The sequence below is a fragment of the Leptonychotes weddellii genome, chromosome 11, assembly GCF_054177405.1.
Source record: "Leptonychotes weddellii isolate Sample4059 chromosome 11, ASM5417740v2, whole genome shotgun sequence".
In the NCBI taxonomy this organism is placed as follows: Eukaryota; Metazoa; Chordata; class Mammalia; order Carnivora; family Phocidae; genus Leptonychotes; species Leptonychotes weddellii.
In genome coordinates this window covers 42,476,040-42,490,053 of record NC_138379.1, presented here as the reverse complement: position 1 = coordinate 42,490,053, position 14,014 = coordinate 42,476,040, and the positions used below count along the sequence as shown (strand labels likewise).

The 14,014-nt window shown below is 45.8% G+C and overlaps 1 protein-coding gene across 5 annotated transcripts in view; it reads right to left on the bottom strand.

The window, feature by feature from the left end:
• Positions 1 to 10,376, bottom strand: part of SCUBE2 (signal peptide, CUB domain and EGF like domain containing 2) — a 69,764-nt gene extending 59,388 nt beyond the window's left edge. For 2 of the 5 annotated variants that reach the window (XM_081798629.1, XM_081798627.1), the window contains exons 1-3: positions 10,143 to 10,368; positions 8,661 to 8,783; positions 1,009 to 1,134 (exon numbers count right to left, since the gene is read on the bottom strand). In XM_081798629.1, coding sequence (XP_081654755.1) covers positions 1,009 to 1,134; positions 8,661 to 8,783; positions 10,143 to 10,266 — 373 coding nt within the window. In that variant the 5' untranslated portion in view covers positions 10,267 to 10,368. Of the gene's footprint in view, positions 1 to 1,008; positions 1,135 to 8,660; positions 8,784 to 10,142 lie in introns of all 5 variants that reach the window. The other 3 variants (XR_014138699.1, XM_081798628.1, XM_081798630.1) reach the window with 3 other exon arrangements.
• Positions 10,377 to 14,014: the final 3,638 nt, after the last annotated feature.

The window sequence follows — 14,014 nt, the reverse complement described above, 5'->3', positions numbered from 1 at the left end:
CCCCGAAGTGGGATAAACGACATACAAGGGTTGATTCCCAGAAAGAAAGTCTCTCCTTCCCCACCACTCAAAAAACGAGTTCTGTCTGTACTTATCTAGTGACTTTTATGCTGCTCTCAAAGCATTTAATCAAGCAGCCATTCCCCCTGTACCATAATGAATCATCTCAATAGCCGTCCCCACCGTGTCAGGGCCTGGCTCAAGTTACTCCGTGGTCAGCCAAGAAGACGTCAGCAGGTTAGCCACACAAAGGGTCATCAGTGTCAAGGACCCTGATGCCATCTGCCTCCCAGGATGTCCTTCTGTACAACGAGAGCACCAGCCTTAAAATGTGAACAGACCACGAATACCTGTCTGCCAGGTGTGCAGCATCCTCTAAGACTATTCAACACTCAGCCCACTCAGCCCACTCAGCCCCATCCAATTGCTTGCTATTTCTGAATTCTGTTTTATTCCTGGCATAAGCAACCAACATAAACAACGCTCTTTGCAGTCCCTAACTCAGGGACTGAAACTCCAACAGATGTTCCTGTTTTGTGGAATAAAAGGAGGATGCTAATGGAAGGTTTCTATTTGAACTTCTCTGTCTCGCAAGCAAAAAGGGGGTGGGGTTACCTGACTGAGATCCAATCACACATTTGGAATTTTCAGAACAAGTAGTTTTACCAGTTCTAGGGTAGAGATACTTACAGCATTAAAGAAATGGTTATAAGTCTTTCAGTGCAAGACCAAAGATCTTAAAGGGGAGGAGTCAATGCTAGAAATGAGTAATAACAATGATGTCCATCTCCTTAGACTAATGGAGAATTTATATCATGAATGATCACATAAAAACTGAAACACTTCACCTGGTTTTCTGTCAGGGAGTGTGATTTCTAGGGGGGCAGAAAACACAAGTCTCTGATCCCCTTTTTGTTTTAATGAGTATGTTTTCATCAAAGGAAACAAAAGGGTGGGGCACCAGAGGGTAAGTAAAGGAGCCCCACCATTTCCAACCGTTTTCCTTACCAAGACAATTATGACCATCATGAGCCAACTTGAAGCCATCAAAACATGTGCAGCGATAATTGCCTGGAATATTCAAACAGTCATGGACACAGCCTCCGTTGAGTTCATTCTCACATTCATCAATGTCTGAGGAATAAAAGAGAAGTAAGCCAGACAGAGTCCATTTCTTTTTTGGGGGGGGCGCCATTTCTTTAGGATGGAGATATATGTATTTACCCTCTAACCAGCCATCCCACTTCTAGGAATCTACCCTGAAGATACATCTCCAACAACAGGAAAAATAATATGCACAAGGTTATTCACTGCAGTATTGTTTGTAATCACAAAATACTAGAAACAGCGGTGCCTGGGTGGCTCAGTCGTTAAGCGTCTGCCTTCGGCTCAGGTCATGATCCCAGGGTCCTGGGATCGAGCCCCACATCGGGCTCCCTGCTTGGCGGGAAGCCTGCTTCTCCCTCTCCTACTCCCCCTGCTTGTGTTCCTGCTCTCGCTGTCTCTCTCTCTGTCAAATAAATAAATAAAATCTTAAAAAACAAAAAACAAAATACTAGAAACAACCTAACTGGCCCACACATTGGAAAGTAGCTGAAGAACTATGGTACATTTATTCGATGAAGTATTGTGCAGCTGTTGAAAAAAAAAATGAGAAAGATCTCTATGAACTGATTTGGGGTGATTTCTAGGATATACTACTAAGTTAAAAAAAATCAAAATGCAAAAGAGGATCTGTCGTTTATTATCATATAAAAAAAATCAAGGAATATGAAAAATACATACATTCCAGTGTGCTTTTTGGCAGAACTTGACAAGCTTAACCTAGAATGTATACAGAAATGCAAAAGACTCAGAAGAACCAAAACAATATTGAAAAAGTAGAACTTTCCCTCGATTTGGAGGACTTTCACTTACAAAAAGCTACAGTTATCAAAATAGTGTGGTACAGGCATAAAGAAAAACATACAGATCAATGGAACAGGATTGAGAGTCTAGAAATAAACATTATATTTATGGTCACTGGATTTAGACAAGAGTGCTAAGGCAATTTATTGGGAGAAATGATAGTCATTTCAACAAATGGTGCTGAGACAACTGTCCATATGCAAAAAGATGAATTTAGACCCTTAAACTCACACCTACACAAAAATCAACGAAAATGGATCAGGGTCCTAAATGTAAGAACTAAAACCATAAAACTTTTAAGAGAAAACATAAAGCTTTTATGAGAAAAATCCAAGACCTTGGATTATACAACACCAAACACACAATTCATAAGTTTTAAAATTAATAAATTGGTCTTTATAAAAATTTACAACTTTTAAACTTTTAAGGGACACCTGGGTGGCTCAGTCGGTTAAGCGTCTGCCTTTGGCTCAGGTCACGATCCCAGGGTCCTGGGTTTGAGTCCCGCATCGGGCTCCTTGCTCAACAGGAAGCCTGCTTCTCCCTCTGCCTGCTGCCCCCCACCACCGCTTGTGTGTGCTCTTAAGTAAATAAATAAATAAATAAATAAATAAATAAATAAATAAAATCTTAAACACGCACACACAAAATAAATAAATAAGGGGCGACTGGGTGGCTCAGTCATTAAGCGTCTGCCTTCGGTTCAGGTCATGATCCCAGGGTCCTGGGATCGAGCCCCGCATTGGGCTCCCTGCTCAGCGGGAAGCCTGCTTCTCCCTCTCCTGCTCCCCCTGCTGTGTTTCCTCTGCTGTCTCTCTCTCTGTGTCAAATAAATAAATAAATAAAATCTTTTAAATAAATAAATAATTAAATAAAATGAAGACAAGCCACAGATTGGTGGGAGATATTTGCAAATCACATACCTCATAAAGGACTTACAAAGAACTCTCACAACAATAATAAGACAAACAACCCAATTTCAGAATGGGCAAACAATTTGAATAGACATTTCACCAAAGAGGATAGAGAAATGGGTAATAAGCATATGAAAAGGTGGTCAACATCATTAATTATTATGGGAATTCAAATTAAAACCACAATGAGACACCATTTCACACTCACTAGAACAGTTTGAATAAAAAAGACAGACAATAACAAATGTTGATGAGGATGTGGAGAAATGGGAACCCTCATACACTGCTGATAGTAATGTGAGATGGCACAGCCACTTTGGAAACAATGTAGCAGTTTCTTAAAAGGTTAAACAAATTTCCCATGCAATCTAGAAATTTCTTTATACTTCTAGGTATATATCCAAAAGAAATGAAAAATTATGTCCACACAAAGATTTGCAGGTAAATGTTCACAGTGACATTATTTATGATAGCCCAAAAGTAGAAACAACCCACATATCCATCAACTGGTGGATGGATAAACAAAATATGGTATATCCATACAATAGAATATTAGTCAACAATAAAAAGGAATAAAATGCCAGTATAGGCTACAACATGGATGAACCTCAAAAGCATGCTATGTGAAGGAAGCCAAAAGCAAAAGACCACATACTGTATGATTCTATTTATATGAAATACACAGAAAATGCAAATCTGTAGAGACAGGAAGTAGACTAGTGGTTGCCCGGAGCTGGGGCTGGGAATCGGGCTCTTATTGAGACGAGGAAAATGTTTGAAAACTATATTATGTGATAGTTGCACAACTCAGCTAATTTACTCAAAATCATTGATTTGTAGACTTACTCTGAATTGGTGGATTCTATGGTATATAAATTAGAATTCACTAAAGTAGTTCAAAAGAAAATACACATTTATCAGGGTGCTTGGGTGGCTCAGTCAGTTAAGCGTCTGACTCTTGATTTCAACTCAGGTCATGATCTCAGGGTCCTGAGATGGAGTCCTGCGTCAGGCTCCACACCGAGCATGGGGCCTGCTTAAGACTCTCTCTCTCCCTCTGCCCTCCCCACCCCCACACTCACACTTGTTCTCTCTCTCTCTCGTTCTCTCGAAAGAAAGAAAGAAAGAAGAGAAAAGAAAGGAAAAGAAAATACACATTTATTTGCAAAAGAAATCTAGGAAGCAGGGAGGATAAACTAGGTTTATCTAGAAACTAGAGAGATCGGTGATCCATGGTATGTGGGAAAAGGATGAAAAGGAGGAATGAGGAACAGAAGAACAGGAATGGGGAAAGGGAGTAATACTTCTCTGGGTATGCCATTTTGTATAGTTTTGACTCTCGGAACCATAGTGATATATTCATGAATACATACATACACAAGGACATACCTACGTACTTATGTACATACATACAATCAACCAGTATACAGAGGTGGGGGGGAGGGAACAGATAAAAATGGGATACAAAGAGAAACAAATGAACTTAGCTGTATAACAAATGAATAACAACCACACTGAAGGAAATGAAGAAGAAAAGTACTAGCCAAGTCGCTTTGAAAAACACCTTGACTGAATGTTCTAAGGCTAAAAATAAAAAGAGCTGTATACAGATACTACACTCTAATTAGTAAATCTGTTTTACTTGCAAGGCTATGGAATAGCTTTATAAATTATTTATGTGTATACTTGGATTGAATAAACAGGTAACTAACTATATTGCAGATAATGAGAGCCACCTTTCTCACTGTTGGAGAAAGAAGTTACAAATAAGCAAAGAGGGAGACTGAGTAAAACTTGGGGCATTGCTTTGGAATCCAAAGCATCAGTGTAAGTCATTGTTTTTAATATATTTGTGAATGGATATATATAGAAGGAATAAATATAGATAAATGTATATGTGTGGGTTAGGATACATACATATATTTCCTAGGTTTGTGCACGGAGAAAGCCTAGGAGCAATGACATCCCAGTAACAATGAGAACACCAAGCATCCAGATCTTGGTTTCTATGTACCATTTCCCAATAAAAGGAACCAGGGCTCCTTGGAGAAGTACCTGGTTCCAGGGCTGGGGAAGGGAAAATACAAGATGAGTCTGTGGTATCTTATGGTACTAGAAAACTAGAAATTTCTCAAAAAAGGATGAGAGCATGTCAAAAGGACACAGGAAACAATGTGAAGGAGCTCCCAATGGCTAAAGCTGGAATAATCTGAGCCCAAAATAAATTACTATACAAATAATTAAATACCCATGAGTCCATACTGGCATAAATACATAAATCAATGCATAAATAAACAAGGGAGAAGAAAAAGATCTTCCTTACAGAAGAATCTCAGTCAACAGACATATAAGGAATGAGGGAAAAACAAAATTACCAGTTATTACATCATAGTTATAACTGTTGCAGGCAAGATCCACAGCTGGATGCTAAAATCAGTGGGCAAAGACGTGAGAAGAAACAGGATATTAGCATAGACTGAAAGTATCTGCCCTAAGATGTGTGTTTATTACAAAAGGAAGAAATAGTAACTTTGCAGTGGAGAAACCCAGGGTGTATCATCTTAACCACGTGATCACTAGTAATGGCACATATTAATGTCATGTGCCTCACCCTCCAATCCCCCCCCACCATGGGATGTGCCAAAAAGCACACAAGAGCATTTCCGTAGCAGTACTGCCAAAAGCTTTACTTTTTGTATTACTACAATGCATAATCTTAATTTTATTGTGAGAAAACAAGGGACATTCTCTTACTGGGTCAATTTCTACCGTATCAATTCTTAACATGAGAAAACAAGGTAAACAAAAGAACTGAGCAGTACTTACCCAAAGTGTCGAAGTCATGAAAAACTAGGAAAGACAGGAACTGTCAAGATTGGAGGAGACAAAGGAGACACAACAACTAAACATAATGTGGGACTCTGAATTGGAATGGCCTTGGTGGGGGAGAACATTAAGAAAAAACTGGTGAAATCTGACTAAGGTTTCTAGTTTAGTTAGAAGTATTGTGCCAACGTTAATTTCCTGGTTTTGATATTGTACTGTGGTTATATAAGCTGTTAACATCAGGGTTAGATAAGCGAAGGGCATATGTGAATTCTGCACTATTTTTGCAACTTTCATGAAATTTAAAATCATTCCAAAATAAATTTTTTTTTTTAAACACAGCTCCTCGGGGCACCTGGGTGGCTAGTCGTTGAGCATATGCCTTCGGCTCAGGTCATGATCCCAGGGTCCTGGGATCGAGCCCCGCATCGGGCTCCCTGCTTGGCAGGAAGTCTGCTTCTCCCTCTCCCACTCCCCCTGCTTGTGTTCCCTCTCTCTCTGTGTCTCTCTCTGTCAAATAAATAATAAAATCTTAAAAACAAAAACACACAGCTCCTCAATACAAAGGCCACGTTTAGATTCATCCTTGTTAAATTTGATTCAGTTCCCTAGACTGAGAAGTAAGAACCATACAATGAACACTGACCACTGAAATGCCCCATCCCCAAAGTCTGGGATATAAACAAAGATCATTTAGAATGAAACTTCATTTCTTCAAAGCCACTTTGGAATCATATTATTTTCAAAATACTTATTCAGGGCCCATATTCTCATTTCTCCAATAATTTGGCAGAAGAAACTATAGAGGATAAAATTCTGGTCACTCTGGGCAAACCCAGTTCCCATCCTTATACTTAAACAGCAGCAGCGAAGCTGACGATAAACACAACAGAAACGACACCAGGGGTTAGACCCGAGAGGTTTAAACCAGTAAGCCAAGGAATACACATAAAAGAGTCACATCTTCAAATATCTACATCTTTGAATCCTTGCAATCTTCATTTTCTTTCCTTTTCCTTCTTGGAAGAATGTTTCTGCTTCTCGACTCTGGCACCAAGAAATCCGAACTAAACAGGGACATCCTTACTCACTAGTTTTATAGGTATTCAAAAGTATTACAAGTATGTAAAAGATCATATCCCTCTGGAGTTTTAGTTTTCAATGACACTACAAGGAATATATGCTCCCTGTTAACAGTGATTACCTGTGGATAAAGGAGTAAGAGGGTCTTCGATTTTCTATTTCATACATTTTCTGTATTGTTTGACTTTTTATAATAACAATATATATTATTATTTTAAAGCCAATTTAAATATATAAAAGCAACAACTCCAGTCATTCATTAGTTATTTTAAACTAAATAGTAGACTTTTCTTTTTTTTTTTTTAAAGATTTTATTTACTTATTTGACAGAGAGAGACACAGCGAGAGAGGGAACACAAGCAGGGGGAGTGGGAGAGGGAGAAGCAGGCTTCCCGCGGAGCAGGGAGCCCAATGAGGGGCTCGATCCCCGGACCCTGGGATCATGACCTGAGCCGAAGGCAGATGCCCAACGACTGAGCCACCCAGGCACCCCTAAATAGTAGACTTTTCAAGGATAAACTGTCAGCAATTCAGTTTCATGTGTCATATGTCAAGCCCAACAGCTAAGAATAAAGAAATTCTTGCCACCTGTCATTCTATATCATTTGCTAAATATGTACTCTATCTCAAAGAAACCATGGCACAGTTTCTGCCCCCTCCCCCACTCCCAGAGACTATACAGAAAACCAGTGAAAAAGTAAACATTTTTTCCCCAAGCAGGGTATGAACATGTGTGAGTTCCCGTTCTGTAAGTAGTGAGGATGTGGTACAGAGGAATCGGCAGAGAGATGTTTCAGGGAGAGGTAGCCTTTTGGCCTCCCATGATGTAAGACAGAGAGAGATGGCTGCCTGTCTCTGGGAGAACATGATCTTAGAGAAACACGAGGGTTTTAAGGATGGACTACCAACCCCATTTGCTATGAACCTGACCAGGAGTATGTCTCCTCTGATAGGAGAAACAAGTTTTGCTCCTCACGCACAAAGGAAAATATAAATATCAGGATTTCTCACCCACCAAAGAAGGACACCAGGAGGCTGAGTGAATCCAAGAGATAAGGGTCCAGGGACAGAGCTAGGGTAGACATCTGACTTTCTTCAACCTGTTGGTTAGCTGTGTGATTATGGCCACAAGTCCCCTTCCCAATTCCCCCGGGGCCTCAGTGTCTTACATCTGAGGGATGGGAATGCCTCAGAGCTCCCTGAAAGAGAAGAGCCCTGCCAGCTCCAACATGCCATGATTCCATCCCCAGGAATAGCCTCCTACTAGGAGTGCCCAGTCTCTGGCCAGTTCTATATTTCAGAGTTCATGACACTGGCCCAGAACACAAGATGGCAGAGTCCAGACTTTAGGCTCAAAGATCTAGAACTCTAAGGGCTTAAAATATCCCTTTGCACACCTTTCCAGGGTGAGCATGCAGCTCCAAATGAGGCAGGCCCTTGGTACAGCTCTAAAGCTTGGGAGGTCACAACGCCAAACAGCCCAAAGCCATGAACAAGATGGACCCTCCAGAGCCAGCAGTGGAGGGCAGGACTCCTGCCCTTGGACTCCAGGGCACGGGTGTAAACTGCCCCAGAGAGGTGAAGGATCAGCCCTTCTCTGGCAGGCGTGGCTCTCCTGATCCATATGACTGTTGACTTTCTGCCCCCAAACTGAGTGGGACCAAAAATACTAAAGCACCTCTTTTCCTTTACACAAGCTAGACAAAAGGACATTTTGGAACCACATAAAACTATATGATCAGCTCTAGGGAAGACCATTATAATGTTCCTAGTGCTCTAAGGGTCTGAAATGTATTTCAGAAGGTGGGTGGTATGACGTGGGGGGCAGTGGAGGGGCACTTTTACCAGCATGAGTGGCCACTACAAGAGCTGAGGGGGTGGGGAGCTTCACCTGCTGGCCCACTTACCACCGGTCCCCAAGTCACTTACCCTCACACTGCCTGCCCTCCCCTTGGTAGCCAGGCTTGCAGGAGCACTTGTAGGAGGTGAGTGTATTCTGACAGAGGGCGTTGGTGTGGCAGTCATCTAGCCCTTGGGCGCACTCATCCACATCTGCAAAAGAGCACAGCAAGCTCCTGGTACCAAGCCCTAAGCTCTTCGAGATCTGGCGTCGGCCCTCCTTTAGCTTCATCTCCCACCAGCCCACCCCACTCCTCATCAGCTAAACTCCTCAGGAGCCCCTAGGATGAACCACTCCACTTCCAGACTTCTGTTCCCTCTCACTAGACTACCCCACACACACCCTTTCTACTCGCATGCAAGACTCAGCTCCAATCTACCTTCTCCAGAGAGCCTATTGTGATCCCCCAGTGGAGGTGGTGTCCCCCACAACCCGCTGCCATATTTATCTCCTTTCATAGCACATATCACACAGGACTGTCACTGTTTTCCTGCCGGTCCTCCCCTCTAGATGGTGTCTTGATTACAGACTCTGTGCCCTTGATGCCAAGCACAGTGCCAGGCACATGAGTAGGCAGTAATAAATGCCTGTTGAAGGAAAAGACCAGGTTGGCAAAAACGAAACAAAACGAAAAAAGCAAAACCTGAAAACCAAGCAGTGTCAGTCAGCTTTCTCGGGGCTTGGGGTATACGGGAAAAGGTTGCCCTGGGCTCTGAGCACACCATCCTGAGCTCTCAGATGGCGCAAAGTGGGAATGGTTTCCACACCCCATCAACCGCTGCCTGCCCTCTCAACCTGGAAACCGGCCTTGGCCTGAAGTATTTCCTGCATTGACACCACTCTAGGATGTTAATTAAAAACAAAAGTTTTTGAAATTACTGCAAGTCCAGTTAATGCACAACGTCCAGGGTACTTATCTCTGGCCGCCGGGAAAACCCAGGTTTGTTGCGGCTTAAGGCTCACGGTATTCCCGGATCCTCAACCGGCGCCTGTTTCGCAGATAGAAAACTCTCTGGAGCCGACCCTGAAGCCCACAGAACTTCCCGGCTCCGGAAGAAAGGCGGAGCAAAGCTGCCACAACCTCACGGAGGTACCGCGGTCGGGACCCTCAGGTTCCCCATCTACACACATGAGGAGCTGGACCGCCGAGAGTCGGGTGCTCTCCGTCCTACTCAGCGGGCGAGAGTCTGCCCAGCAGGCGCTCTCCGGGGACCCCGGGCAGCGGAACCGGGGCGGGAACTGTCATCAGCCCCGGGTCCGAGGCCGGGCCGCGGCACTCAGGCCCTGGGCCTCTAGCCCAAGCGGTGGCGGCGCCTTGGCCTGGCCAGCGGGTGAGGCCCCAGGGGAGCGGGGGCCACGCGGAGCTCCCGCAGCCAAGCCCTGGCCCGGCCCGCCCCGCGCGGCGCGACCCCGCGGGGGGGCGGGGGGGAAGACCCTGGACCCCGTCCCGGCGCCGGCCCCGCCCGCCTCTGCCAGGTGCGTGCCGAGGCCCCGGACGTGCGGGCACTCACCCTCTGGCGGCCCCGGGGCGCGGCCCGGGCCGGGCGGGACGGCCGCGGTCAGCAGCAGCGGCGGCAGCAGCAGCGACAGCAGCGCCCGGGCCGTCCCGGGGCAGCCGCGGCCCAAGACCCCCATGGGTGGCGCGGCGGCTGCGGGCAGAGACGGCGAGCGCGGCGGCGGCTCCGGGAGGTGTGTGCGGGCGCCCTGCCCGCCGCGCTCTGACACCCCCGGCCCGGCCCCGCCCGGCCCCCGAGCCCCGGCCTCATTTTCACACGGTCCTCCCCGGGGCCGGGGCGGGCGGCGCGGGGGCAGTGCCGCCCCTCCCGGCCCCCTCCCTTCCCCCTCCGGGCGCTGGGCGGAGGGGGCGCGGCCGCGGTGGCCGGAGGGCGGCTGTCAGCTTGGCCGGGCAGGCCCGCGTCCCCAGTGCAGGCCCTGTCACCAGACCCGCTGCTCCCGCACCCCCGCCCCGCTCCAGTCCCCAGAGCCTCGTGCTCCGCCGTTTGCAGTGTCCTACAACTTGACCCAGTCCCTCTTGTGGGACAAATAGCACTCTGGCCTGAAATATTCCAACAGGAGGCTCCCAGAAATTGTCCTGTGTAGTTCAGAATCCTATAATCCCCAAACCCTAAAGCCACCTCTGGGGCTTTCCCACCTCTCCACTTGGGACGGGTAATGTGGTTGGAGTGAGCAATTCCACATACTTCTGAGCCTCAGGAGACTCAGGGGAGAGGGCAACATCGGATCGCTGCTCACCTTCACATGCACGCTGCACCTTTCTCCATGTTGCCCAGGCCAGGCCTTCTGTGATCCCCAGCCCCAAGCAGTGGCCCAACCACCTGTCCCACCACCCCACATGCTTAGGACTGTTCCTCTCTGGTACACTGCTGGGCCTAGAATCACAGCAGAAAATGTTCATCTCACTCAACACTAGTTAAATGTATCTACAAGGGAGCCTAGAAGGTGAAGGGAATGGGGGCTAGCAGTCAAAGGTGAGCCAGCAGGGACAAGAGAGTGCACCAGTTTTGCTTGGGTCACGGGTGGTATCTATGACCACCTGAACTCATAAACATCAGGTCTGACCAGCTGCAAATACAGGCAGCGCCTGTCAGCTGGCCCTCCAAGCAAGACAGTCCCTACAAGAGCACATGTGCATACAGAGACTTCCCATACCTCCCCTTGCCACTGATGATGGAGCCCACTACACTCGGCATCACTCCAGGAACAAATGCAACAACGATTCCGAGATGCTGCTGTTGAACACCAAACTGAGGGGTTTTAATCAGTTTCTCTTTATTTATTACATTTTCTCCTATGCATACATATACATACATACATACATGTTTGTGTACGTGTGTATATATTTACAGGAGAAAATTTAATCATGAATATATATGAATAGTGAATACACACACACACACACACACACACACACCCCTTTGGTAATCAGGAAAAAAAGAAACGTCATAGAAAATACCCACCTAGCTCATGCACAAGAACATGTCTTCCTAGGGTCCATCCCCTTTCCAGAGCGCCCCTCTTTGTAGCACACACATCCCCCCTCCCCCCCATCTGCTGCCTCTGTCTTTCCCATGCCCATGGGCCTAGGCGAAGAATGCTTCTTTGGGCCTTCATTGCTAATGCTGCTGCTGGATGGAGAATCTAAGAAAATAACTTTTCTGTGGTTGTTTTTCTTTTGACCTTTTCATCCCCAGTGAAGGCAGGCAGGTTGCATCCCTTTTTCTGTCTTTTGCCCCTCCCTCCTATACCCTTTTGTTTGGTACTGAGAGAGACACTCAGCTATTTCTAGCCATAAGGATGGTTTTTACACATTTGTAAATCTTCACTTAGTGAAACGTTCCCTCCGCCTTTGTCTTTGTGTCCTTAATGGTAGCCATAAATTACCGCTTTCTTTTCTCTGCGCTGCATCAGGCTTCATTGCTTTTGAAATGATCAAAGTTATTTTCTTTTAAAATCCAACTAGAAACTGCCCATTGTGTGGCACAGACCTCTTTAGCTCCAGTCAAAGCATATAAATACATAAAGCTGCCCATTAAGTTCTATGGGATCCTCCTCCAGCCCCGTGTGCCTGGTAAAGAAATAAGACATGTGCTGTTCTTTCCCTTCATCTTTTCCTCCAAGTTCATGTTTCAGTAAGAATACAAATTAATTATGATAAGACCCAGTGCTTTTTTGCCTAAGAGGGTCAGTTTTTGTCATGTTTCCTGGAAAAGTTCACCACTGGCACAAATCTCAAAAAATGTTCTGAATTCTATTTTGTTTGCCCCGACTTCCATACAAATGTGCTTTCAGCTGGTTGGCTCCCAGACTCCTGGGCAATCTTTCTGACACTTCAGATTAAAGTCAGTATGGTTTACAACTGGAAATTTCCATAGGGGAAAGGCTCCAGGGCAAGTTTATATTCAAATGTCAATGTTTTCGGTGTTCCAATGTCGGGAGGGACTCGGTGGGCCCTGCACTAGCTGACGTCTGCCTTCTATTGTCCAGCTGAGGTCCCCACAAACTTCTCTGAGAGGCCACAGCCACTGTCCCTGGACTGAGGCTGAATCTGCCTCTTCCTCTCCCTCTCCTTTCCCTCAGGCTCAGGACCTGAGGGGAAAGAGAGCCCAATCAGCCCCACCACACTGGTGTAGGCTTCTGGCACGAGAGAGACTGTGGAGGCAGAAGACCCTGGGTGCCTCTGCACCATGGACGGCTAGGTTAAACTCTGTATTCACCAGACACCTTTCAGTGCCCATCTTTTTTGACTCCTCAGCAGGCTTTGGAAACTCTTTTTGGAAACTGTCCCTCCCCTGGATTTTCATCACAGCAGGCAAGCTCCTGGTTTTCCTCCTACCTCTCAGGAAATGCCTTCTCAATCATCTTCTTGGGATCCTCTTTCTACACCTCCTTCCTCCCTGATGGTTCACTCATTCCCTTGCTTCCATAATAGAAGTCTCCAGCTTGGGGCGCCTGGGTGGCTCAGTTGGTTAAGCGACTGCCTTCAGCTCAGGTCATGATCCTGGAGTCCCGGGATCGAGTCCCGCGTCGGGCTCCCTGCTCAGCGGGGAGTCTGCTTCTCCCTCTGACCCTCCCCCCTCTCATGCTCTCTCTATCTCATTCTCTCTCTCTCAAATAAATAAATAAAATCTTAAAAAAAAAAATCTCCAGCTTGGATCTCTTCCCATAGCTTCAGTTCTATGTATCCAATTACCTACTGGATACCTCCACCTTGATCTTGCACAGGTCTCTCAGATTCAAGATGTTCAAAACAGAGCTCATCTTCTCCCTCAAACCTTCTCCTTCCCAAGTGCTCCCTCTCTCTGAAAAGGGCACCACCATTCTGCCAACACCAAGTCAGAGACCCGGCAGTCATCCTGGACTCCATTCTCTCCCTACCACATCCAAACAATCATGTCAACTCTACCTTCTTATCATCTCTCAAAGCCATCCTCTCCCTCCATACAAGCTTCCAGAGCTCAGGGCCTCATCATCCCTCACCTGGTCTATTGCTCCTGGTCTGTGATTCTTTACTGGTATCCCTGTCTCCAACCTCACCCGCCTTCAGTGCATCTTTCACAGTGGCTGCCGGACTAAAATAATAATTTCATCACACCACTCCCAGTCTTCCTCAGGCGAAAGTTAAAACTCCCTTGATACAGCCACTCTGGAGAACTGTTGGGAAGTACCTACTAAAACAAAAATGTGCCTATCCACTTCTCGGTATATACCCAAGAGAAATGAGTACATATGTTCACCAAAAGACATGTATAAGAATGTTCACAATAGCTATAGTCACACTAGCACAAAACTGGAAATAACCCAAATGGCTGTCAACTAGAAACTGCATAAACAAGTTGCTGGATTTTCGTTCAGTGGAATACTA